Source organism: Acartia tonsa, chromosome 8 (assembly GCF_053477335.1).
Source record: "Acartia tonsa isolate MP-2025a chromosome 8, ASM5347733v1, whole genome shotgun sequence".
Taxonomy (NCBI): Eukaryota; Metazoa; Arthropoda; class Copepoda; order Calanoida; family Acartiidae; genus Acartia; species Acartia tonsa.
Genome location: NC_137267.1, coordinates 34,873,989 through 34,901,389, shown reverse-complemented (window position 1 = coordinate 34,901,389; position 27,401 = coordinate 34,873,989). Strand labels below are relative to the sequence as shown.

General features: G+C 31.4%; 1 protein-coding gene across 2 annotated transcripts in view; it reads right to left on the bottom strand.

Annotated features, from left to right (window-relative positions):
* The window catches only part of LOC145326798 (homeotic protein ultrabithorax-like), a 124,624-nt gene that overhangs the window by 53,666 nt on the left and 43,557 nt on the right, over window positions 1-27,401 (bottom strand). Inside the window, exons 2-5 of one of the 2 annotated variants that reach the window (XM_080170211.1) lie at window positions 25,683-26,424; window positions 25,122-25,279; window positions 21,330-21,543; window positions 20,584-20,656 (exon numbers count right to left, since the gene is read on the bottom strand). In XM_080170211.1, the coding sequence (XP_080026337.1) occupies window positions 20,584-20,656; window positions 21,330-21,543; window positions 25,122-25,279; window positions 25,683-25,751 (514 nt within the window). In that variant the 5' untranslated portion in view covers window positions 25,752-26,424. The remainder of the gene's footprint in view (window positions 1-20,583; window positions 20,657-21,329; window positions 21,544-25,121; window positions 25,280-25,682; window positions 26,425-27,401) is intronic. The other variant, XM_080170212.1, reaches the window with a different exon arrangement.

Here is a 27,401-nt window from a genome sequence, read left to right as displayed (position 1 = left end):
CCCCCCCCAAAAAAAAATTACCCCTACCTTGGGGGTGCCGTAGGCACCCCCAACGATTTTGGGGGGGGTATTTACCCCCCCGAACCATTTTGGGGGGGGTAATTACCCCCCCCGAACCATTTTGGGGGGGGTAATTACCCCCCCCAAAATAAATGTTCTTTAAAAAAAAATTTTTTTGGGGGGGTATTTACCCCCCCCAAATTGAATGTTCTTAAAAACAATTTTACTGAAAATTTTTTTTTGGGGGGGGGGGAGGGAGTAATCCCCGCTCCCCCCCCCCTAAAAAAAGTCATAGTGTGACTCGAGCCTTGAGGTGTAATATATTTTATGTTCTTCGTTTGGTCTCCTAATAGTTAATGAAAAGTACATCCTAATGTTTCAATTAAATCAGATCTTGAACACCATGATAACAAAAAATTTAATAGTTTGATCATGTTTTATTTGCTTGGGCCTTTATAAGGGCTAAAACCATCCCGGGGATCTATGATGTAATTGTAAAGCACTGAAGATTCCATAAAATAGATACCTAACTAAATTAAATATTTCATTAAATAATGAAAAAGAATTTCTATAGGCGATTTCTTTTGGGAGGATGTCAGGGTGTCTCAAAACTAGTTATAAAACTTACCAGGACCTATAAGACGCTTCACTTTAAAGTAAAATCATATTGGTTCATTGGTTAGTGAGTTAATTATTGTATTTTTATGTTCTAAAGAATGAGATACTACTATATATTTGAATAGTAGTGGCGCCCTTAGCATCTAAGAACTCGTGTTTTCTAAAGGGTAAAAAGGGAGGAGAAAAATAGCATAAAACCACTCAAAGGATTGACCTATAATAGTGTGGAACCATCATGGGATCTATGTGAAGCTTTCCTAAAAAGGAGAACTCAGTATTAAAAGTAATGAAATCTGAAGCTATAGTCAAATAAACCTTACTTACTACTTTATGTTATAGGATAGTACTTATTAACATAACCCTTAACGGTTGGGGGGGGGGGGGGCGTTGAACGCCCCCCCATCCGGTTTTTTCTATCTCATTTTCTGTGTGTGAAAGATAAAGAGCCCAAACTGCTTGACTTTTTAAGTATTGGTATGACACATAACTGAGAGTTGAAATTTTTTGAATATCTCCATCCTGGCGGGCACAGGATGCCAGCAAACCTGGCAGGGTCATCCAGGTAAAGAGCAAAAATATTTTTTTGACTAAAACAAAGCATTTTATCATACCAAAATACTAAAAAATCCTCTAGTAGTACATCCTTATATGAAATACAGGTGTTCAAGTCACTTTCAGGTTTCAGGTATGATCCTGCAGGTCCTGATCCTCCAGGTCTCCAGAAATCTTTAAAAGGCTCCTGTGGCCGCAATTTTTGACTTAGAGACTTTAAATTTTAAACTTAAGCTTTTCTTACATGTCTACATAACGTATTAAAATTTCATGAAGATCCGCCGCCGTTTTCCCGCCGAACGCCAACTTCGGCGGCTGGCAGCTGCCAAGTACAGCTGCGGCCGCTGAAATTTATATTTTGATATTTCTAATGTAAAATTTACATAAAAATAAACATTTTCTGGAAAAAAAATTTTCTTCTAGCTTCAAAAATAAGAAAATTACAGCCGTTTGAAACTTTTAAGTAAAAAAAGACCTGAAAACAAAGGTTGTTAAATAAAAGGGTGAAGGAAGCGAAAATTTACTTAGACTTATAAAAGGTCGGAAATTCATTATCAAACAGGGGACTTGCACAAAAAAATTTAGCCCTCTAGCTCTAATAGGAACTGAGATAATAAGGGGGGGCGTTGAACGCCCCCCCCCCCCCCGACTGATTAAGGTGCGGCAAGGGGCCCGACTGTAAAGGGTTAATAGATTAGGTAGGTGCTTTTTTTACATAATTAAATCACCCCCCCCAAAAATTTTACCCCCGGGGTAAATTAGTTTGGGGGGACTTGCACAAAAAAATTTAGCCCTCTAGCTCTAATAGGAACTGAGATAATAAGGGGGGGCGTTGAACGCCCCCCCCCCCCCCCCCCCGACTGATTAAGGTGCGGCAAGGGGCCCGACTGTAAAGGGTTAATAGATTAGGTAGGTGCTTTTTTTACATAATTAAATCACCCCCCCCAAAAATTTTACCCCCGGGGTAAATTAGTTTGGGGGGACTTGCACAAAAAAATTTAGCCCTCTAGCTCTAATAGGAACTGAGATAATAAGGGGGGGCGTTGAACGCCCCCCCCCCCCCCCCGACTGATTAAGGTGCGGCAAGGGGCCCGACTGTAAAGGGTTAATAGATTAGGTAGGTGCTTTTTTTACATAATTAAATCACCCCCCCCAAAAATTTTACCCCCGGGGTAAATTAGTTTGGGGGGGGTAATTACCCCCCCCAACAGATTTGGGGGGAGTATTTACCCCCCCCAACAGACTTTAGGGGGGGTAATTACCCCCCCCAATCAAATTTTACCCCCGGGGTAAAAATTTTGGGGGGGGTAAAAAAAAATTTCGGCGCGCTTCGCGCGCCATTTTACCCCCCCCAAACACGAATTACCCCCCCCCCTAAAATTTTTTACCCCCCCCCAAAAAAAAAGCTTGGACGCCCCTGACAGAGACATTCTGTTACTTTAATAAAAGGATAACAAATCAATTGTTCTTATAAATTTGCATCTTATTATTTTTACTTGACAACTCAGCTATTGGAAAAAAGCTATAAATCAATAACTATGAGAAACCTGATCGTTTTTTAGCTTTTCCAAAACAAGAAATTTTTTCATTGCAAAAAATCACTACAATCGATTTGTATCATATAATTTGTTGTACAAATATTATTTTTTTTTAAATACAGATTCTGATTTTCTAACATTAGTTTTAGCGAACTTAGGGAGTGATGAAAAATTGGATTGCAAATTTAACTGGTCACCAAAGTTTTTAACACGTTCTATCATTCGTTAGATTAAAGACTCTTATTGAATGTTGATGTTAATGTACAAACTTTCAATGCTCAATCGTTTACACCAATGAATTTAGTATGTAGAAGTGGAAATGTTGGTGGACATCATTTTACCAACCATTGTCTTATCCATAGAAAAACTACATTATTGATTAGCAATAGGTGGATTGTCTTTGGGGGGAAAGAATGCCCTTATGTCCAATTTTCTTTGCCATTCATCATTGTATCTGTCTCTCATTCTTTCTTACTCTTTCTACTTTCCACTTTCTCCCTCTTTTTTTTTCTCTCTCTCTCTCTCTCTATCCCTCTTTCTCTCTCTCAGAGGAATTTGTTTTGAAATATAATATTTCTTATTTTTGATTTAGGTGACATTCCAAGTAGATTTATATCCAACAGGAGTTGCCGCAGTTTCCCCTGCGTGCCTTTTAGACCCCCTTTTACATGGGTCATAAATTAATCCACCCACCAATTGATGTGGTCTGTATTCTTATTTTGGTAGCTTGTGACCTTATAAAGGAAGAAAAGTTTGTATATTAATTCAAAGAGAGAGGGGTAAATTTATTGTGAATTGTATTAGTTCCCAAAGTTCTATGGTTTGCAACTTTCATTTTATATTGTATAGAATGTGTTGTACAAACAAACATCAAAACTTTTACAACAATAATTTTAATTTACAAATAATAAATTTTGTTTATCATTATTAGAGGTGTCAATTTAATATCCATTGACTTAAGATCACCAAGATTAATTGGTCCTTTAGGCCATTCGAATTTGTTTAATTGCTGTTGCAATGAAAAAAAACTGTTCTTTCAATGGGTCAAATTGTCTAAATTGGAAATTGATTAAAATAACATACATCATGGATGAATTTTGCTCTTTCCTTAATAAATGAGATACGTAAGCTTCTAAAGAAGTTGTATCAACTTTTTCACTTTTTATTTAAGATAGCTAGCCGGCTCTTTTAGTAAGTAGTAGATGTAAAATTTTTCATAGAATTCAGATATGCAATCGGTTTTTTTTTGTAGACCTCTTATTTTTAAAGTAATTTAAGTTTTTTAAAAAAATAATTAAGTCGGTTTTAAGGTACTAAAACGCAACAAAATAAAAGAAGAAAATGGCCAGTATGAACAAAAATAGTAAGATCTTTAATTTGACACCTTACTTTTAAAATTCTGTTAAGTAATTATTGAAAAAATCTATTTTGTTAACCTCGGATTAATCAAAACTTTGAAATTAAAAATATCCTCTCACAGGCATAAAAAGTATGTGTTCATATATACTTTTAGAATGAGAAAAATAATACGAATCCAGTCTAAGCAAAATTGAAAAACTTTTATAAAACTAAAATAAAAAATATAAGTTTATTTTAAGAATCATAATTTTCGGCTTTAAAGGGTTAGCTTGAATAAAACCTGAATAAAACCTAAACAAAAGACAATGCAATGTAGCAGATATTTTTTAAACACAAGAAACAATAATGTATTTTTAACTGCATTGTTTTGAAGTTTATAAACAGACTGATGCATATTTGTTCATAATTTTTCATTCTTTACATGTTCTGTAATATCACTATATTTATTGTAGTATCTATTGTATATATTGTATGAACGTTCTCCTTTTTTTTTGGCAATTCTATTGGTTAACTTTATAGGTTAAGCTTCGCGATTCGTCAATTTTCGCGATTTGTGATTGGCTAGTTTAGTAGTTACAATTCTTAAAATAAACTTTTTATTTTTTATTACAATTTTTTAAAACTTTTTCAATTTTGCTTAGAATGGATTCGTAATATTTTTCTGATTCTAAAGGTATATATGAACCCATATTTTTTATGTCTGTTTGATAAAATATTTAGGTTTAAAGTTTTTATTAAACCGAGATTAAAAAAATTTATTTTTTCAATAATTACTCAACAGAATTTTAAAAGTAAGGTGTCAAATTAAAGATCTTACTATTTTTGTTCATACTGGCCATTTTCTTCTGTTATTTTGTTGCGTTTTAGTACCTTAAAACCGACTTAATTATTTTTTTTTAAAAACTTAAATTACTTAAAAAATAAGAGGTCTACAAAAAAACCGATTGCATATCTGAATTCTATGAAAAATTTTACATCTACTACTTACTAAAAGAGCCGGCTAGCTATCTTAAATAAAATATGAAAAAGTTGATACACCTTCTTTAATAAATTAGAAGTTAGAACGTAAGAGACATAGATTTAAGTTTTTAAGAAATGATAAAAACAATTTAATGAGCAACAAAGGGGGACTATCAAAATATTGAAGAGTATTTATCAGAACTAGAGTTATTACCGAAACCCTGTCCACTTGCCTCTTTTAGAAAGATTTTTAAAAGCATTTAATTTTCAACTTAGCAATATTTCGTTCTTGATAAAAATCTAAACTTTAAAGTCTTGTCGTTAATGAATGAAAAAGACAGAAAGGTCAAAATTTTGATTTATACGTTTCCTTAAATAATTTATTGTTTTAAAGTAGATCTTTACTAGTTAGGAATTTATTTCAAGTTAGGAGTTTAAAATAGTTTGGACTAAACTAAAGTGGGCAAAAAGGTGTTTTTCAAGACTAATTTTTAACAGTTATCAAAGCCACAATAGGGCCCTAATAATAGTAAATTATCGTATCGTATTAAAGACAGTGTTCAGCGGATATTAAAAGGAAAGGAAAGGTTGTAATTTTAAAGTAATACTTGTTTTATTAATAATAATTTATGTATCTAATTTGTTTAATAAAAAAAACATTTTTCAAATGCAATTAAAAGCATTGTATTAAAATATTAATATTTAAAGCTTTGCGGCTAAAAATATAGATGTAATATACTGTAAAAAATTGGAATTTAGTTATAAAATTTATTAAGGAAGGAAGGGGACATTTTGCTGTTTATTACACTAGTCCCCAAAGTCTTATAATAACGTTTTCTTATAAGTTGGTTTAACAACCTTGGGAAATGTTATTGAGTTTTGATTGGATGGATCATTTAGTTAGGTGTCAAAACATTTTAACAACTAAGTGTAATCTACAAAATAGGTAATTTTGTGTATCATCAGTGGGGATTTATACAAATTTATTGGCCATTCTCTTATTCCTCTATAAAAATTGGTAAAATAAAATTACAATATTAATATTTTTTAATTTGAAAATTTTTAATTTTTTAGAGTACATAAATTTGATGCTTTTATGATATTAGTTTGCATTTTTTATCAGTTTAATTGATCGTTTTTATTAAATACTGTAAAATTTTCAAATATTTTAAAAATTTAATATAATCTTATCAAATTAATATTTATGGGAGCGGGCACCTTTTTTGTAGGTTATTTTATGGGTTTTCTAACTTCACCGCACCAACCCCACATCCCCACCCCTCTTAAGCATAATAGCTTAAAACCTGTCCTCTATGAAAACAATTTTCGAGCGTCGTTTACAAGATCTTAGAAGAAACCTATTTAAACATCCAATAATAGATAAAAAATCTTTTTTATGTTATTTTTAAGAGTATTTATGTTGAGCAATTAATTAAACAAATATGGATTTATTACTCTCAAAACTGTCAATTAATATGACTAAATGTTCGCGAGTTTTCAACTTGAAGCTTCTCCATAATTTATACAAAGATTATTTTGAATTCTTAACCTATTTGGTTTAAAGTATTAGAAAAAAATACACCCCTAAATAACGCTTCTGTACTTTAAATTATTGGTTGAAAAGTTTGGACAAAAGTATAATGAAAGCAACAAATTAAAATTTAAGATTTTGAGCCAACGAATAAAATAAGGTTTATAATTACATAAATCTTTGGGTACAGTACGATGTCCCTGCCTTTCAATTAATGTTGTTTGGTGACTTATAAAGAATATTTAAGTTAATTAAGATGTGCTTTTAATAATTATCATATTCTTGTTCTTAAAACTTTAAAATTTGATGATTTTAAATTTGCAAAGCGGGGACAGTTGCAAATCTGCATTTGTGTATGGCCTAATTTAATGAAAAATAAATCAAGTAGAACAGGGCACACAAAGACTTCAACTTTAAGTTTATTGGGATAAGTGATGTATCATTTGAAACAAAAGTATTTTACACAAAGTTGCCAGAAAGGGAGGGGACAATGGGCTGTTTATTACACTAGTCACAACATTTTTATGATAACGTTTTCTTACTCGTTGACTTAACAGCTTTGGGGACTTTTGATTGTTTGAATTATTGAATGGAGTATCCAAACGTTTCCATTAATTGTAATCTATAGGAGGAGCATTAATCTGTATCATCTTTTGGGATGTTTATAAATTTATCAACCATTCTTATCCCTTTAGATCCCTGTATTTATATGCTGCAAAATAACCCAAGTTAAGTTTAAATACCATAAAAACTCAAGAACCCAAGATATTTTACAATAAGTTTTTTCTATGGCTTAACTTATAATTTTGGGTTTTGTTAGATCAGTCAATTTCTATATCGATTTCGTGCCCGATTCACATTTAGTTAAATTTGGATCTAAATTTGGTTAATAAAAGACTCCTTAGACCTTACTAAAATACCATTAAAATCAGGGTGGCTGCAAACTATCAATATATTCCTTGTTAAGCTTAAAACTGATATTTTATTAACATATTATTGGTCATTATGCCATTTGTATGGTATTGGCTTTGGAAATACTGAAATTAATAAGCATCTACTATAAACTAATTTTAAGCTGATTTTCAAGTAATGAATGTTGGCATTCTTGTTTTTTATTTACAATTAATTTTATTGATGTAAAAATAACTTAAGGAGTGTAAAAATATTTCATAGGATTAAAAAGATAAAAAAAATGGTATAATATATATTTTTAGTGCACCATTAAGTGCTTTTTTCAGACTGTTTGAGAAGAATTAAATCCAAATAACAAGGATGACAACAACCATAAAAGCAAAGCTACAATAAAAAATAAAAAGTGTTGAAGTGAAGCTACTATAATAACCCATTAGTGCCGAACTTCCCCCCTGTCGTCAGAATCGCTTGAAATTTTAAACACAGCTTCCTTAAGGGATTGTAAGACATTTGTATTTTTAGATTTTTTGATTTGTGGCATACCAAAGAAGTTTTTTTTTTGCGTCGTTTCCGACGCATTCGGACTAATCATTTTTCCCATGCGTCTATTATGTACCATATCGGACTAATCATCTTAGGCCTTTACTGTATAATCTATTAGTTGCTTCGCCCCTAACCTCTAGGGTGGGTGGGGAATGTCAGAAAAATAGCATAAAACCATCCCAAGATATTTATAAAGCTTTCCTGGTAAGTAAAACCAATTCAGACCCGAAATTTCTATAATCTTTAGCTTCAGACAAAAACCTTACTACTTTATAGTATGGAACACAATACTTGCAGCGGTTACGCCCCTAGAGGCATTAAGGGGCCCTTGGAGTGGGGGTGAGTCAAACACCCTCTTTTAATTACAGTTTTTAGAGAAAAATTTATAAAAAATTTTGAGAGGGGTTTATTATTTTCTAGGGGTGATTTCTCCTAGGGCGGTTGTGGTACTCTCCCCCAAAATAGTTATAAACCTTACCAGGTCCTATGAAAGGCTACCATGTAAAGGAGAATAATATCGGTTCAGTGGTTAGTGAGATCCCTTTGTACACACAGACACATATATATAGAATGTATATCCTGTTACTTTATTATAAGGATGTACATAACACAGATACTTTACAATCAGTGTCTGCCTGTACGTCCATTCGTCTGTATAAAACAATTCAGAATATAATTATTTGGTACTAGTAGCTACGCCCCTAGAGGCCTTTAGGGGCACTTGAGATGGGGAGAGGTCATTGAATTCAACAACAATATTTTTGTTTTAGATTTAAAAAGAATTAATTTAATTAAGTTAATTCTATTTTTTTTGTGTTGGCGATTTCTCTTTGGGGGGTCTTTTTAAAGGGGCGATTTCTCTTTGGAGGGTGGTGGTACTCTCCCCCAAAATAATTATAAACCTTACCAGGTTCTATGAGAAGCTACAATGTAAAGGAGAACCATATCGGTTCAGTGGTTAGTGAGATCCCTTAGTACACACAGACACATGTAGAATGTATATCCTGTTACTTTATTATAAGGATACATCACACAGATACTCTACAATCAGTGTCTGTCTGTACGTCCATTCGTCTGTATAAAACAATTCAGAATATAATTATTTGGTACCAGTGGCTACGCCTCTAGAGGCCTTTAGGGGCACTTGAGATGGGAAGAGGTCATTGAATTCAAAAACAATGTTTTTTATTTTAGATTTAAAAAGAATTAATTTCATTTAGTTTATTCTATTTTTTCTTGTGTTGCGAGGTCTTTTTTAAGGGGCGATTTCTCTTTGGAGGGTGAAGGTAACCTCCCCAAAAATAGTTATAAACCTTCCCAGGACCTATGAGAAGCTACAAAGTAAAAAAAGAAGCATATCAGTTAAGCAGATACACAGAGAGGTATCCTTTCACTCTATTACAATGCTTTAGCTAAGAAATATGATTTTGTCGACAATTATATTGAACAACCCAATACATGACAAACCCTCGCCCCCCCTCCCAGCCCCTGTTAGTCCCCAAAGTTTTATAATAACTTTTTCTTATTTGTTGTCTTGCCAACTTTGGGGAATTGTATTTGTATTTTGATTGGTTGGTTTATTAAGTTAAGTGTCCAAATGTTTCAACCACTAAATGTAATCTACAGAAAGATTTTATGGTATAATAGCCCTGAGTAAGTACATCAATTTATCGGCCATTGACTTATTACTTTAGATCCCTAACAAATACATTTCTTAGTTGTAGAGTAGTTGTTAATTATTTGGATGCAATTGTATGTATACATACGGACGTATATACAGACAGACCATAATTGTAGAGTATCTGCGCTATTTTTATGAATACCTTAACAGCTAGGCTGCAATAAAAATTACAGAAGTATAAACATATTTACAGTCTTTAATTGGCTGTAATTTTGATATATAGACAGACATACATACATTCCCTAGTTGTAAGGTAGCTATTATTTATTTGGATACAATTATAGACAGGTGGACGTACAGACAGACCCTAGTTGTAGATTATCTGCGCTACTATTTTTATATCCTTAAAATAAAGTAACAGGTTATGGTATGTCTTTGTGTGTGTAGTGTACCGAAGGACCTTGCTAACCACTGAACCTATATGGTGCTCCGTTTTATGGTAGCTTCTACTAGGTCCTGGTAAGGTTTATAGCTATTTTGAAGGAGGGTACCACCACCATCCCGAGAGAAATCACCCCTAGAAAATAAAAAACCCCAAAATTAAAAAAAAAATTTTTTTTAAATAATTGTAATTGAAAGAGGGGATTTGACTCCCCCTGCAACCTAAGGGCCCCTAGATGCCTCTAGGGGCGTAGCCGCTACTTGTATTGTATTCCATACTAAAAAGTAGTAAGGTTTTTTGTCTCAAGCCAAATATTACAGAAATTGCGGGTCTGAATTGGTTTTACTTATAAGGGAAGCTTTATAAACACCTTGGGATGGTTTTGTGCTATTTTCCTGACATCCCCCACCCACCCTAGAGGTTAGGGGCGAAGCAACTAGCAGATTATAGGAGATTATACAGTAAAATTCTAAAATGATTAGTCCTATAAGGTCAAAAAGGACGCAATGGCTAAAATGATTAGTCCGAATGCGTCGAATACGACGCACAACAAATTATCAAAAAAAAGTATGTAAACTAACTAAAATTAAAGAAAACTTAGCAGAAACTAAAAACATATAATAAATGCTATAATTAATTATAAATAAGTATGTTTTAATTCATTAATAGAAAAAAGTTAGACCTGGTGTGGAAATTTTTTCCTATTTTTTCCACCTCTGCCATGAAAATATGATTTCATCTGGTCATCGAATTAAGTGAGAGCCCAAGCAATGTAGAGGACAAAACTTGAAGCTCTATTCAGTTATTTACAAACATTTAAAAAGGACATCATAAAAAAATAGAGTGATAGTATAGGTTTGAATTTGTGCGTCGTTTAAGACCCTATTGTCATTAATGGGATAATAAGCTTTGCTTAAAGGACATCCAACTTTGGAAGGGGGGAGAAAATGTGGATGATATTTCTCCCCCCCCCCCCTCCCCCCACCTCCCAAAAAATCTAGGGGAAGTTATTATTAAAACATTGTAAATTTTACCCCCCGGATAATACGTATAGGGGGGTGGGGAGAGAAGATTTTTACGGACTTAGCCGTACATACAGACTCAGAATCTTATTGAAGAGCAGCTTCGCCTGAAAGAATTGGATTTTTGAAAGGAATTAAATCCAGAAAAAAAAGGGTTTTTATTGCCTTCAACCCTTTGACCCAATCTTATTGAGAATTTTTTAATGGCTTTTTTGCCCTTCTTTCCTTGCAAAGTCTTTTTTTGACTTCCCAATGTTTTGAAAAAACAGTAAATTTTAAAATAGCAATACTAATAGATTTTAGTTTAAAAATGTTGAATTAAGCTGCTAATTTTATTGACTTGAGAAAGGATCTTCCATTGATATATCCCTGTATCTCAAAATTAAAATAATGTAGCAAAATTATTTAGGTTTACAATTTTTATTCAAAAAAAAGAATAGATTGTGGAAACAGTTTTAGCTATCCTGCATTTTTCGGAACATGGGAAAAATTTAGAAGGATGAAAAGCGCCCTACATAGTTTTTTTTTCTATTTCTTTAGTCGACGTTTCCCCTTTAATAAGACCATTACATGCCTTCAATGAAATTTAAGATTCATCAAAATGAGCGTTCGTTATTGTAATTTTGACTGTCTGATAAGTTGGAAGGGAAAAGTTTTTCTGTTGGGAAAATCCTTATGCTAATATCATAAAGAATTATTAGATTTATAATATTTCAAGCGTGCCATTTACTTATTGAATTTAAAGTTAAAATTAGGGATAGGACAATGTTATATTAATTTGAATCCATTATCCCAAACTAATTGATTTCTGCTGGTAATAATGCTTGAACCTCGATGGTATTGACTAAAATCATGTATAGTATCGTATTGCAGACAATTTTCCACAAATATTAAAATAGAAATCAGTTTTGTTAACCCGGGTCTACGGCCCTTCGGATCTAACTGGTTTAAATCTAAAATTTTTTCATTTTAATATCCACCAAAAGCTGTCTATAGTACGATGCGTTAAATAACTATTTAAAAATTTTAAGTTAGATACTTTTAAAGGATTAAGGCATTGTTATATTCTTCCAAATTAAAGTTTGAAAGTCTACAGAAACCTCCGATTATAAATCAGTTAATATTTGACAGGTATATTAACTTTGGAACTCCTTTATCAACAATATTCAATGAATTTCAAGGACAAATTTTTCCATGAATACAGCAGCAATAACAATGCTAGAAATATTCACCTTTTTTGTCACCAATTAATGTCAAAAGATTTGTTTTTAAAATGAAACATAAAAGTAAATTTATATTATTTTCCTTTAAATGGGACAAACGGATAATTGTATAAATATTAGCTTCGCTCTTATTAAAAATTCACATTAATATGTATAACACATTCTTATATGATAATCAAATTTAGCTTTAAAATTTAGATATCTAATAAAGACAGGCAAAAACTTAATAATTTTTTGTAAATCATTAAATCAAATCTGTGCATTCAAAACAAAGAATTGAAATAAAGCTTTCTTTTTGAGTTTTCCAAAAACTAAAAGAAAAGTGGCTGAAATATAAATTTTACAGGACATGAAAAAATGTTTAGTTTAAACTTAAATCAGGAATAAGGTATAGCAAACAGGCGAAAAAAATCTAAATAATTTTGGGGCAGACTAAAAGGTAATCTATAATACAAAGTAGCTTGATGTCTGTCTGTCCGTCCGTCCGTCCGTCTGTCCGTCCGTCTGAAGCTTAAGATCTCGGTAACCACTGAACCGATTGGATTCTACTCTTCAGGGTATATACCTATCGGTCCTGTGGTGGTTTTAAGCTACTTTCTTGGGGGGTGGGACACCCCCAACCCCCCCAAAAATAAAAATTTACCCCCCCCCTCCCAAAAAAAAAAGATAATTTTCTTGAGAATACATTAGACTATGAGCAGCACCAGTAGTAATTTTCTTGAGAGAACACATTAGACTATTTTTTTACGAATTTTGCGAATTCGTTATTTAATCGAGAAAATGTTTTCCTGCTGAGTAGGTGCGAAAATTTGTGATCCGTTCTGCTGGGTAAGTAATAGAAGATGTAATTATACCTCTTGGGGCAAAGCCGCTAGTCTTTACTATAAAGCACTGCCCCCAAAATCACGATAGAATCAGTTAAAATTATTAAATATATTTTCATATTAATTTAGTTGTTGGTTACTGCTGCGCTTAAACTTTAGAGTCTTAATATTTTGCCGCATTTATATCCTTCATTAGAAATTGCATTTCACTTTGATAGAATCAATTTTTAATTTAATCAATTGTTCTTTAGTCCTAGAGTGTTGACAAATTCCATCAATTAGTGACTAAAAAATATCATTTCAGGGAATAAGGATAAGTTTTCTTAATAAAAAGATTGGTTGGATGCATATAAGCTTTTGGCACTTTTATGTTCCAAAAGATCTTTAAAACAGCTCTTAACTTGTAAATGTTAGGGAATTTTTATTACCTAAGACAGGTTTGGGGCTATTATTCTTTTGGCTTTACTCCACGAATCTGAATCATGATTAAGGTGTATCTCTGAACCAAAGTTTGCTTAATGGTGAACAGTGCATGTTTTAATGGTCAAATGGCCTTCATACGATCCACCCTTTGATTGCACGACTTTTATTTGTAAGTCCTAACTATGATTGGTTATGACTATGAGTTGCGCCTGTTTGTGGCCATGGCATTCTAACTATTCCTAATTTATATTTAAAGCACCTCTCTGTATACCCTTCATATTATTATTCAGAACACTTTTCCAATTCTATTATAGGCTTAACAAGGGAGGAAGCATAAAATGAAATTTTACAGTGCAAATTTTACATTTACAATCTGTTTGCAAAACTGTTGCAAATTTTTTGCAATGTATTTATACTTTTTAAGTGATAAGTTATATAAGAAACTTATACACAATATCCTCACATATATATGTGTGTCTAGAAAGATCTTATAAACGGCCAAAATTCTCGCGGAATTGTGGTATTTCCTATGGGTAGGTTTAAGGCTACAAAAAGAAGTAAAAGAAAACGTTAGTATACTTTTAATAAATAAATATATTTGCAAGTCAGAATAATAAAATTCTTCATCTATTTCACCTCTTTGTTTTAAACTAATATAATTTATTCGATTTATTAGTTGGAAAAATGTCCCTAAAAATTACAAAAATCAATAACAGAGCATATAAGTCGTTTAAATTTTGGGGGATTTATATTCTTTTAAAATGATAAAATATACAAAAACGTTGCATGATTAAAATATAAATTGTTAGTTATATGTATACTATTCCTTTGTATATTAAAATTAAGATTATAAATTACATTGCTATGAGCTCAGTTTTGTTAATTTGTAGGTCCACCTAGGCCTAAAAAAGGGCATCTAATCGCACTTTGATCACGATTGAAAAATAAATTTTAAGGCTTGCTGTTTGACTGGGGGACAGGTTTTTAAATAGTATACTCTCCCCTTATCATTATTTTTAATTAATGACTAATAAATGGCTTTTTTTCATCTATGATTTTCAATTAATTTGTCTTTTACAAGATTTTATGTAATATAAACATGCATTCATAATAAAAAATAATTCAAAAAAGTTATTTAAAAACTAGATTTCATCGCTCCTAAAAATTCATATCGATATGATCTTTGTCTGTTCGGATTTTTAAAAAAAGTTTTGGATGTGTGTTTATTAAAACCTCTAACACAGCCATTTTGATAGTTATGAACTAATAGGTAAGATAAGATGTGGTTGTAGGTATGTGTATTGGGAGGTAAAACGACAGAAGATTATGAGTCGAGCGCTTCGCGCGACCCATCGAAAACAACTTTAACGTCAATGTTCGATGTTTAAAAAGGTAAACCCAATAAATATCTAAAAAAGAATTTCTTTTTACAATTACGTGTCAATAAAGGCGTTTTAGCAACGAAGTAAAATTAAAACTGAAAAATGCCAATTTAAAAAAAAATATATTGAATAATTTCATTGCAATCAATACCTATAGTTTTCCTACTATTGATTGCATTTTTTCTGCTATTTAACCCTGACTTAGAACTTGAAAAAAATATTTCATTGACATTACCTTCGAATAAAGAAAACTATTTTTGGCTACGAAACCGATTAACACGCTTGAATTAAACCAGTTTTGTAGCCCGGGCCTTCGGACTCTCGGGGATAACAAAACTGGTTTTAATCTTATAATTTATTTTGGATCCACGGAAAGCTGTCTATAATACTATTGCTGTTATGAAAAATGTTTTAATTGTGATTGCTCTCAAAATTTAATTGCAAACTTTATCAAACATTTTTGGTTGTTTCATACACTAACTCTATAAAGCAAAGATAATGACCGATTTTGTTAATCCCCGTAAACCGTAAAAAAGGCAATAAAAACGAACATTTTTTTTAGCAAGAAAAGAAAAAATAAAGCATTTAAAAAGATTCTTATCCTGTTATATTAGTAAGTTTTTTTTTGTTTGTAGCTTAGGATTTCGATAACCACTGAACCTATTTAGTTCTCAATCTTAGGGAAGCGGCACACAAGTCATAGGATGGTTTTGAGCTATTTATTTCTTTATTAAAGTCTTGTTAATTATTTAATTTTTATTTCTATATTAAACCTAAATTAGACTAAAGCAGCTTTTACAGTCAAATGCATACTTTCTTGGTGATTTTATGAGAAAATGATAATACTTTTCTTTTTTTGAAGTGTTTATAAAAAGCTGTAAAATGAAACAAGTTTATATTTATAATTTTTGCGAGTAAAAGAGCCCTCATACAATTGAGTGGCTTATCTCCTCCACAAATAGCCTTAAACCTGATTTGGACAAATATTATAACCCCACCCCCTCCTTATTTTGAAATAATTTGGGACCCCAGCCCATCAACGGGTTTGCAGTTCAAATATTAATATTAAAAGTTATAGGCAAAACAGTTTTAACTTGAGTAAAAAATTCTTCGCTTCTTAAACTTGTGGCTAGCTAATTATGAAAGATACAAATTTATTATACTAATACCCTCATAAATATATTAAACAACAATCAAAAAAGGTTCGTTAGAAATTTTTTCATTGCTTAATTTATGAATTATTAGTACTAATATAGTTTTTTAAAGCGCAGCTTTTCTGAAAATAATGTATGTGTGTTTTCAAATTTCTGGGATTTTAATGGATAAGACATACTGATGTTAATAAATTAACTTCGGTAGGTTAATACTATTGGTTGAAAGTTTAGACAACCAACAAAATAAATTCAAAAAAAGTATCCAAACTTTGATTCAACAAATAAGATAACGTGTTCATAAAATTTTTAGTGACATCGAAATTTACAATTTAACCTCCTTTCCTGAGAACTTTCGTAGTGGTTTTAAGCTTTGCTTTTGTAAAAGCTATCATCCTTGTTTTAATGTAACTTCTTGAGTGGTTTATTACATAATCTTTAATATATTATAATCCGTATAAAATAATAAAAAACATATACAATATACATATTATGGTTATATCAAGGTTAGCGATGCTAATTTTTATCAGATTATCATTAACTCTAATAAAGTTAAACTGGCTAAAATAACGATCCCCCCAACCACCCCTTTACCTTAACTCCTCCCCTCCTACTGACCCCAAAGTTGTTGAGCCATGCAACGATTATAAAACTGTAACATAAAACTTTGGGGACATGTGTAATAAATAGCCCAATGCCCCCTCCCTCCCTGGTCTTTGTGCCTGTGATTGTGTGTGTCTGTGTGTGTGTGTGTGTGTATCGGAAACGTGAAAGGTATAAAAATATCATTGATACTGATTTAATGGCCGTTATATCAAGATAGAGGGACGGGTTCCATAAAGAAACTTTATTCTTATACCACAACAGACAGTGTACTTCAGCTAGCCTGCTTAATTATTGTAACACTACGGTTGATCATCGTTTTAGAAACCTTGTCTTTATTTTTCCCTTTTTCGCAAAAAAATATAAAAGAACGTGGCTTTCAAATAGCCAAACTATTTACTTTTTTTGCTAAAAATAAAATAGCGTGAAAACAGAAAATTGCCCTTAAAGGGACATTTGGATGCTTATTACACTGGTACCCAAAGTTTTAAACCTACATTGCTTTACTTGTTGAATCAAAAACTTTGGGTAGTGCTACTAAATTTTTATTGGTTATTTCGAACCTAGCAGTATTCAAACGTTTTAACCAACAGAAGGGGTAATCTTATTTATCCTCATTGTGGATTTATATCAATTTATCGTCCGTTTATCTCCCTAAGGGCCTTACTGAAACTTACTTCACCCAACCTAACCTTTAAACCTGTATATAAGGTAGGGAAGAATTGAAAATTAATGATTTTTAATTTTGATTACTGAAACAGTCTAACCAGAGCAGTTTTAGCTTTATGACACAACACTTTTTATTAATCACAGACACACACACACAAACACACACACATCAAATTTCCCCGGTGAAAAAAAACGACTGAACGTATAAAATAACTATTTTGACATCGTTTATTGCCATTTTAATCTCTTTTTTAACAGCAATAACATGGGATAAGGGGATAAGTAGATTAGAAGAATTTTTAGCAGTGATCTTAAGGGATAAGACAATCGACGATAAATTGATATATAGATACATCCTCAATTATAATAAACAAAATTACTCATATTGAATAATAAAAAGGATGCCTTTTTTAATTAGTGTTGTTTTATCTATAGAAAATACTTTTTATATACACTTGGTAAAGTAGAAAAATGGTATAAATACAGAATACAATTTATCAAGTTATCAAAGAACATTTAATGATCTTTAAATTCTAGAATCTCCGGCAGAAGTTGAGGATTTTAGAAGCTATTAATAGCCAGAGAAATGAATTAAAACTGCACTGCATATGCAAGGGAATGGTAAGATGATTAACCAATATTTTGCAAAGAAATTTGTTTGAATTTATTCAAATTTTTAAAATGTCTATCAACCTATCTATCTATCTCTTTCTTCTCTTTCTATTTTACTTTCTTTCTCTTTTCCTCTCTCTCCATCTATCTATTTATCATTAATATATCTCTCTATCTATCTATCTTTCTTTTTCTTTATCTATCCTCCTTTTTCTCTAACTATCTTTCTCTATCTATCCATATGAATTATTTTCTTTTTTTCTATCAATTATATCTTTTTCTATCTTTTTATCAATTCTTCCATCTCTATTCTTTTCTTAATCTTTCTCTTTCAATTAATTTACAAAATATTTACTATTTATGTAACCACTATGAGGTTGCTACGTATATATAAAAAGATTACCATATTAATGTGTTCTAACCTAACCTAACTTAACCTAACACTTTCAGTTACATTTTTAATGGTTAATTTTTTAGATGGATCAATTTAAAAAGCGAAGCTATTCTATTATTAATTTTTGTTGGTTTATCAAGTAATTTTGTCACCACGGCATGAGAAGAGACGTTAAAAAAATTACTTACTTCTGTAATGTCAGTCGCAGAAATTTAAATCATTACTTCAGTTACTACAAATGGATATTTTCACCCTTGTTTTAAACCATTATAATTGTCATTTTTCATTTTATATCTAACATGTAAAGTTTTTGTTAATTATTGATTTATCCTTATATAAAAGTAACAGGATCTGTGTCTTTCAGCTTGTGTGTGACTATCTGTCTATATTGTAGGATCTATATGAACCGATACAGTTCTCCTTTACGGTGTAACTGAAAGTTTTAGAAAAATTTATAACCATTTTGGAGGAAGGTGCCACAATGCAATGGTAATTTTTGACTTGTGGAAGGCAAGGAAATAATAGGTATAATACAATAGCCGATAAATTGATGTAAACCCCCGATGATTATTTACAAATTTACCCCTTTGTAAATTACAATTTGTGGTTGAAATGTTAGGACAATCAACTAAAATAACCAACCAATCAAAATTCATAGTTGTTGAGCCAACAAATAATAAAACATTAATATAAAACTTTGAGGACTTGTGTAGAGCGCAATGTCTCCTCCCTCCCTATATTCTTCAATTGACATGCCCCTGTCCCTGGCCTGGATAGATAGATAATATAAAGTCAAATTTAAAGCAAATATTATTTATGTCTTGGAGGTGATCTGAAGCCTTTCTTCGGCTAGCTAGATGCTAAATGGGAGTCGGAAATTCTTTGTACATTTGTAAGAAAGATTAACCCCCAAAGAATTTACTAATTTGTATTCAAGCAGCTGTGGGATGTGGTAATGAAATGACTGATAATTCTTCATAGCATTTCCGAAAATATAGCCTAAATCCCATACAATGCTAATATAAGGCTTCAAATCAATTTTTTCAAGATTCTGTCTTTTGTTAAGAATAAATTGCATGAAATAGTCCCTTTTAAAGTCAGCGTATTCGTCTCTAGTTTATTATAAATTCTAAAGGGACGTAATATCAATTTTTAAAGGATTTGTTTTATATCAAGTACGTAATTTAAATATAATTTAAAAAAAAAAAACTTGATCAAGAAAGCTTCTTTTAATGTTAAGACGCTAAAAACATTTCCAGGTAGGATTCGGGTTATTTTTGGGATGAGTGTCCCTTTATAAAAAATCTAATTCGCACGAAAAAGAAGTCATAATTTCTCATTTCAAATTAAAGATATTATTCATACAGCTGTTTCTACTTTTAAGTAAAATTTTTTTTATATCAAAAAGTTATTTCATTCTGAAAACCAAGTTGAGTTCGGGTAATTGCTTTTTATCATTTATTTCTTATTAAAAAAATTCTTCTCTTATTTTTAAGGATTTTTTTTCATGGTAAAATTGAAATTATTGAATTAACACTTTTTATATTCATCTATGATTTCCAGCTATTTTAATAGTCATAAAAACATCAGAATTCTTCTTTAATTTTCTTCATTTTTACCAATATAAAAGAGCTAGAATCTTTTTTCTGTTATCATATGAAATATTTAAACAAGATTGAGCTTTTTAGACAAACCCCAAACTGTCCAGTTTTGAGCAAGACGATTCCAGTTACGTCATATACGTTTCGGGAAAGAAAAAGGGAAGGGGGAAAGAAAATCTCTTCAAAAGAGATGGGAGAAAAGGGAAGAGATTTTCTTCCCCCCTTCCCTTTTTATATGACGTCACAGGAATCGTCTTGCTCAAAACTGGACAGTTTGGGGTTTGTCAGCTTTTTAGGGAAGACTAAAGATTATTTTCGGGCAGGTTTAAATTATATTATAAAACTTAAGATTGGCATATTTGTACAACCCCAATTATTACAAACAAAATTATACCTTCTGTAAATTTAAAAGTTAAGGCACTTCTATTTTGTACCAACTAATCAAAATTAGATATAAGTAACCAAAGTTTTAAATATAAAAACTGAAAGAACGTGTTTAAAAAACTTTGGGTACCAGTGTAAATTACAGTCCAATTCCCTACCTCCCCTGAGTTAGGATATTCAGATATAAAGAAAAAGATAGAAAATGGATGTCTTTCTTACCTGCTATAGCCATCCACGGATAGAAAGTCTGATGGGGGGAGGGCTGCTGCAGCTGGGAGGGGGGCTGGGTAACCTAAATAGATAGATATACACACTTATAAAAGCTGGGAGGGGGGCTGGGTAACCTAAATAGATAGATATACACACTTATAAAAGCTGGGAGGGGGGGGCTGGGTAACCTAAATAGATAGATATACACACTTATAAAAGCTGGGAGGGGGGCTGGGTAACCTAAATAGATAGATATACACACTTATAAAAGCTGGGAGGGGGGCTGGGTAACCTAAATAGATAGATATACACACTTATAAAAGCTGGGAGGGGGGGCTGGGTAACCTAAATAGATAGATATACACACTTATAAAAGCTGGGAGGGGGGCTGGGTAACCTAAATAGATAGATATACACACTTATAAAAGCTGGGAGGGGGGCTGGGTAACCTAAATAGATAGATATACACACTTATAAAAGCTGGGAGGGGGGCTGGGTAACCTAAATAGATAGATATACACACTTATATAACACGAGTTAAATTAATGTATAAGCGACATATGGTCATGTTATATATCCTATAAAACATACGATGAACACCTTAAAAAGTATATTTCGTGTATATAAGATAAACTGCATAAAAGCTGTAGACTGTTAATTTTTTTTTATGACAAATCATTAGCATGTCTTTGTAAAGAGTAGCCATAATATTCTTTAATTCAGAGGCTAACCAAAATGCGCGAAAAAAGGTTTACCTGTGCTGCCGCGCTGAGGGAGGAGCAAGTATTCATCCAGGCCCTGTCCCTCGCATCCACAGAGGAGGGGGTGTACCGGGTCATGTCAGGGGTGCACACGGAGGGGCGCACTGCACCCCCGACTCCCCCGGAGCCCCAGCCGGGGACACCACCGCCCGTGGCCCCTATGTCGGGCTTTATTGGGTAGCCGTTCTGCTCTTTGCACTCAATTTTACTATTCAGGGGGGAGGGATATTAGATTTTTTTGTGTTTTATATGACTGACATAGCAGTGGTGAAAAGTATAAGATAATGGATGTAGAATATATGTGAATATTAAGACAGAGGGAAAATTGTCTTTAATTTAGCTTACTAACATGAAACTCGTTTACTGGTTCGTTTATCCAGTAGGAGGGGAGCGGGTGAGTTAAAAATGGAGGAATTGTTTTTTCAGCCCTCTGCAAGTTTCACTATATTAGAGAACAAAAAATCTGGTGGTAAAATCCAAGTAATAACAAGTAACATAGTTATTTTGTTAGATAGATAGACAACCAGATAGATTGATAAACAGATAGATAAATAGACAGAAAAATAGACAGACAATAGATAAATAGAAAGATAGATAGATGACTGATGGGCAAATGTCTGTAAGTTCATAGAACAATATAACCATCAAATTTTTTACATACTCAAAGTCTATAAATGTGTACATACTATTTTAACAAGGATGACAAGATCCATAAAAAATATTTTTGAGCACAAAAATTTATTTTGTCATAAAATAAGAGAATTTGTTTACTAGTGGCAGCACCCCTAGCATCTAGGGGCTCCATATTCGAAGGGGAAGGGATGAACAAAAAAACTAGCCTAATAACATACCAAGACAGCATAAAAAACCATCATAAGACCTATGTGAAGATTCACTAAAATGGAGAAAGTAATCAGTTCAATAGTTATTGATTTCCTAAGATAAAGACAAAAAAACTTTCATATAACAGGATGTACTACTAAAAACCTAAAAAAAAGAACGTCCAACAATAAAGAAAATAAAGAAATACTGAGTGGCTTTACTTCTTTTAATAGTTTGTAAATGCATATATTATACTTAATACAATGATGTATAGAAGGAATAAAGGGATAGGCCAATAAAATATTAAAGTGTATGAGTATAATCAACCCGATGACAATACTACAAAACTAACCCCAATCAAGTCAAACATAAAATTTTCCAAAAAAAAATTTGGTATAAGTTAGGTATAGTTGGGAGAGAGGTATAACTCTGGGGTTTGAAGAAAAGGGTTAATGGCGCCGGAGAGTATAGTTTAAAGAATCATGTAGGTATTTAGTTTGATATATATTGAGAAGATTGATTTATCTTCTATTAACCTATCCCTGTATTTTCCTTATGGATTGTTGTAGTGGGTCTATATGGTAATAAAAGTGTTTAAAGCTGGCTACAATGAAACTCGTGGTGTGCTCTTAAGTCCGCGAAAAAACTGTCTATAGCAGCAAAATTATACAATTGTAGAGTTTAATTTATCAATTTAGCAAATTTTTAGAAGCGCAGATACTCTATCAATGATATAATTTGATTAAAATCAAAGGCATGATCAAGGGAAGTGTTCTAAATCAGTGATATATCGACAATACATGCAAAAAATTCGTCAATTTATTTCAAATTCATAATAATTTACTATTTATATATTTTATATTGTTTGTTACTTTGCTGCTTATGGTATTGCTATTTTTAAGCAAATATGGACTCTTGTGCTTAAAAATATATAAAAAAAGTTGTCAATCTATGTATTTTGGGGCAATATGAAATTAATGTTAGCTAAAATGTTCGCACACCGTTTCGACTGGATAATAGACTTTAATGGCTTTATAACTTGCATGCACGTATGTATGTATGTATGTATGTATACTCTACTCTTTTTTTAGCAATAGCGCAGCTACTCTAAATCTAGGTATGTCTGTCTGTCAGCCTATTGGACCTTAAAAGTTCGAAAACAATTTATTTTAAAACTTTAAATAGTCTCTTTGCAATTAAAAGAAGTTTATTGAGAAAATTTATATTGTATTATAACATACATATATTGTATAATCAGTTTTTAGCTATTTTTTGCTGCGCTGTTTATAGAAAATTTTGTCCTTGTTTTTAAGCAAACATACGGCCCCCTCAATTTTAAAGATAGTGAAAACTTTTTTTTCATTTGAATTTTATAAATGTTAAAAAAATAATTACATTCCTTTAATGAAATCAACCCTATGTATCTTAAGAATAAGGAAAATCCAAACTTAAAAATAGACTTCTCAGTCCCTTTAAATAATGCACAATTGCCTGTAATCGCCTTTTTTTCTTGTTTATAAATCTACAATGTTAGAATGCTATAGCCACATTTTACTAAACTATACATTTTAAGGTTCATGTAGATATACGTTTTTAGTATTATTTATCGTTTTATGTACATAATTCTAATCCTTATATAAAAGTAACAAGATCCCAGTTTTTCTGTACTGTAGGATCTCGCTGACTGCTAAACCGAAACTAATCCACACCACTTCAAGTACGCCTAGAGGCCTCTAGGGGCAAAGCCGCTAGTAATGAATATTTCAGTAAAGTCTGACTATGCAAATCTTATCTGCTAATCTTAATTGTAACAAAACGTACAATGTACATGTATCTACGTAGTAGGGGTCAATAGAAATTGCCATTTTACATATATTTTTTATTTAAGGCATTTTTAAAGCATTTTAGGCCATGTTTACTAAATAAAACTTTATTAGGGCAAAAAAAATAGGGAAAATTTGCTAAAAATACGGTTTCATTAAAAAAAGATAAAATCGTAAATGCATAGATATAATGGTAATAATATGGTTATAAACTGGGATACAATGATGTCTAGAACGATAATGTATATAAGTAGCGGAACAATAACAAGTTTTTAACATTACAGATTACAAAGAAAAGAAATAAGTATGCTAGAATAAAGTTGTAAGGTTTTTTGTCAGAAGCAAAAGATCTCAGAAAATATTGGTCTAAATTGGTTGTAATTTTTAGGTTAGCTTTACAAATGTTTTGGGATGGACTCTCCAGCCCTCTTATATTAAATAATTTTCATGTGATTCAATAATTATAAAATCCCCCAATTTTAAAAAGTAACCGGCGACTTTGTAGTTAAAGAGTGGCTGGACTCCAGAAAAATTAATAATTTGTGCATTGCATAAATGAATTGTAATAAAGTAAATCCTAAATAATTATATATGGATAATAGTAAAAACATTTAATAGCTATCTTTTTATTGTTTTTTTAGCGTAGCTACTTTTTAACTTGTTTTTGTCTGTTCGTCTTTACGTTAATCTGTTCGATGGATTCTATAAGTTTAGAAACAGATGGCCTAAAATTTTTCGAGTATGGAACATTATTAAAAAAAAAATTTTCTTGCTGTTATATTAATTTATTCTTGATTTTTTCAAATTGTATATTGGCTCGATATTTATGGTAAAATTTGTCCTAGATTATAGTATACAGAAAATTTGAATAGAATTGTTTTTGATAATAATAAAATAAACATATTTCAACTTATATAATTTTGTAAAAATTTTTAAAATTTGTAGAGCAAGTTTATAAGGTGCAAATGTTATTAAAGGTTTTGTTTATGTTAAAATTACATTAAATCATTTTAATTGATGTAAATAAATAGTTTTATTACATGTAATCTCTTACATAACAAAATTACTTAAATTTTAAAGATTTTTCAAAATTGGAAGTATGAACTTAAAAGAAATTATTTTAAAAAATCTAATATTTTGCCTATAAGAAGAAGGGTCACTAAGAGAGCTATAGAGGGAAGATTTGGAAGGGCTAGCCGGAGACTCATATCCCCCAGTTGGGTCCTGAACAGCCCTGGCCGCCTGGTGCTGGCTGTAGGCTGTTACACCCCCCAGTCCACCCAGGCCGATGGGAAATCTTAACAGATTATAGTTTTTTTTAACTTGAAAAAATATTTCACTTAAGTTTTCATGGTTTACCATTATATTAAAAAAAACTTTGCCTTATACATAAAATAGATTAAATTTTCAATGAACTTTTAACCTTTATGTTTCAAGTAGTAAAAATTCTTAAAGCAATTCTTTAAAGTTAGATATATTTTTTTAAGATTGCAAATATGATTTGAATATATCTTTTTATTTTAAATATCTTCACTAATAAAATGTATATTATTTTTAAAAAAAGAAATTGGAATTTTTTTTTTTTAAGCAAAGTTATCTACTTTTTTATAAATGAAAAAAAAAACATGTACTAAAGACTTAAGACGAATTTTTAAGCTGCTTTAAAATTTTTTATAAAAAAAAACTATTAATCTGTGTTCCTATAGTCGGGGGTGGCCCCTGCAGTTCCTCCTTGTCCATAGAACCCGCCTTGGTCGAAATAAGAATTCATTTTTATTTAGCTTTGTATTTGTACGTGTCTCTGACTCTTACAATTGTTTCTCTATGCAAGAAACAGGTCTCTTTAACTCTTACAAGATTATTCTTTCCCAAAAAATAAACTTTTTGTTTTTCACTTTTTTGAAATCACGAAAAATGTTCTTTTAGCAGCGACATTTTTTAAAAATCACTTTTTTATTCTATGTTTTTTATAACTTTTTATATTTTTACAATAACTAAAATTGAAACTATATGATATAAAACTATGGTATATATATGTTATATAAAAAGATATATATATATGTATGTATATGTTAATGTACGTATAGTCACTATATCACTGCTGTGTCTCACTACTGGAGTAGTACATCAAATTTTTACTCAATTCCGAGAGATAGATCGTCTCTCTCACTCCCTCTCTCTCTTTCTCTCTCCTTATTTATCCCTTTTTCTCCCCTTATATCAATCTTTTTCTCCCTTATATCACCTCTTTTTCGGCTCGTATACGTGTTGAATCCCCACTCTCCTCACCCCCTCGGGTGTGTAGGTTATATATGACTAAGGGGGGGCTGAACGTCCAATGAGATTGCGGCAAACGTTGACGAAAATCCCCTCGCCAAGCAGTTTTTCGAAGCGTAGACTTTTTTGGGCTGGATAAAGACTAGGCTTCCTCAAAATTTGATTTTCTGAAACAAAAAAAAATTATTTTTACAAAATATTGATTAAAATAACTAAAAAAATAAAAAATAATATTGGAATATTCACAAACCTGACTTAAAATAAGTAAAACACTAAATAAGTTCGTATTTCGCGCCGTCTTGGTGCTTAGTGTGGGGCACAAACAGAAAATGCCAAGTTTATCCGCAAGTTTGATGTGGTGTCGCTAGTGTTCCAATTTCGACTAGTCTCACACTCTTACTTAGAAAATCCCCAAGTTTTCACCCAGTCCCTTTTATTAAAGTGTTCCTCTTTCCCTTTAAAAGAAAATATAACCTTCTCTTTTAGCAATAGTTCCGTTCTACCCCCATGCTGTTGATTTTAGCGGCAATTTGCGAAGAAAATTGCCGCCAAAATGTTTAACACAGCAATTGGTTGCAACTTTTGCACCTTAGATCGCAATTTAATGGCCTTAGGAGTGCAATTGATAACTTTTTATCAATTGTAGCGTGTGTATGTGTGTGTATGTGTGTGTGTGTGTTTGTCTTGCACCCAAGTAAACAATTCATTCTAAGCAAAATACATGGATTTAATTGTTTCTACAAATTATATCAATTAAAAATTTTGAATAAAGATGCCGAAATTTTAAAATCAAAACGCCATTATTATTTTTTTTCAAAAAAGCTTAAAATTATAAAATTGACATTAATATTAATTAATTACGGGATATTATAATGTATTTACATGATATTTCATGTTAATTTTGAGGAAAATACACCTTTAATGTTTATATAAAATAATATGACATTTTTTCTAATAAATAAGTGTATTGTTCAACTGAAATTTGTAATTAAAATAAAAAACTTTAGAAATATATTAATATAAAATAATCATTTTTAACATAATTAATATAATATATATATTTCTAAAGGCTGAGCCCCTAGTATCCGAGGCTTTGTAAACAAAAAGGATGAGAAGGGAAGAAAAATAGCATGAAACCATCTAA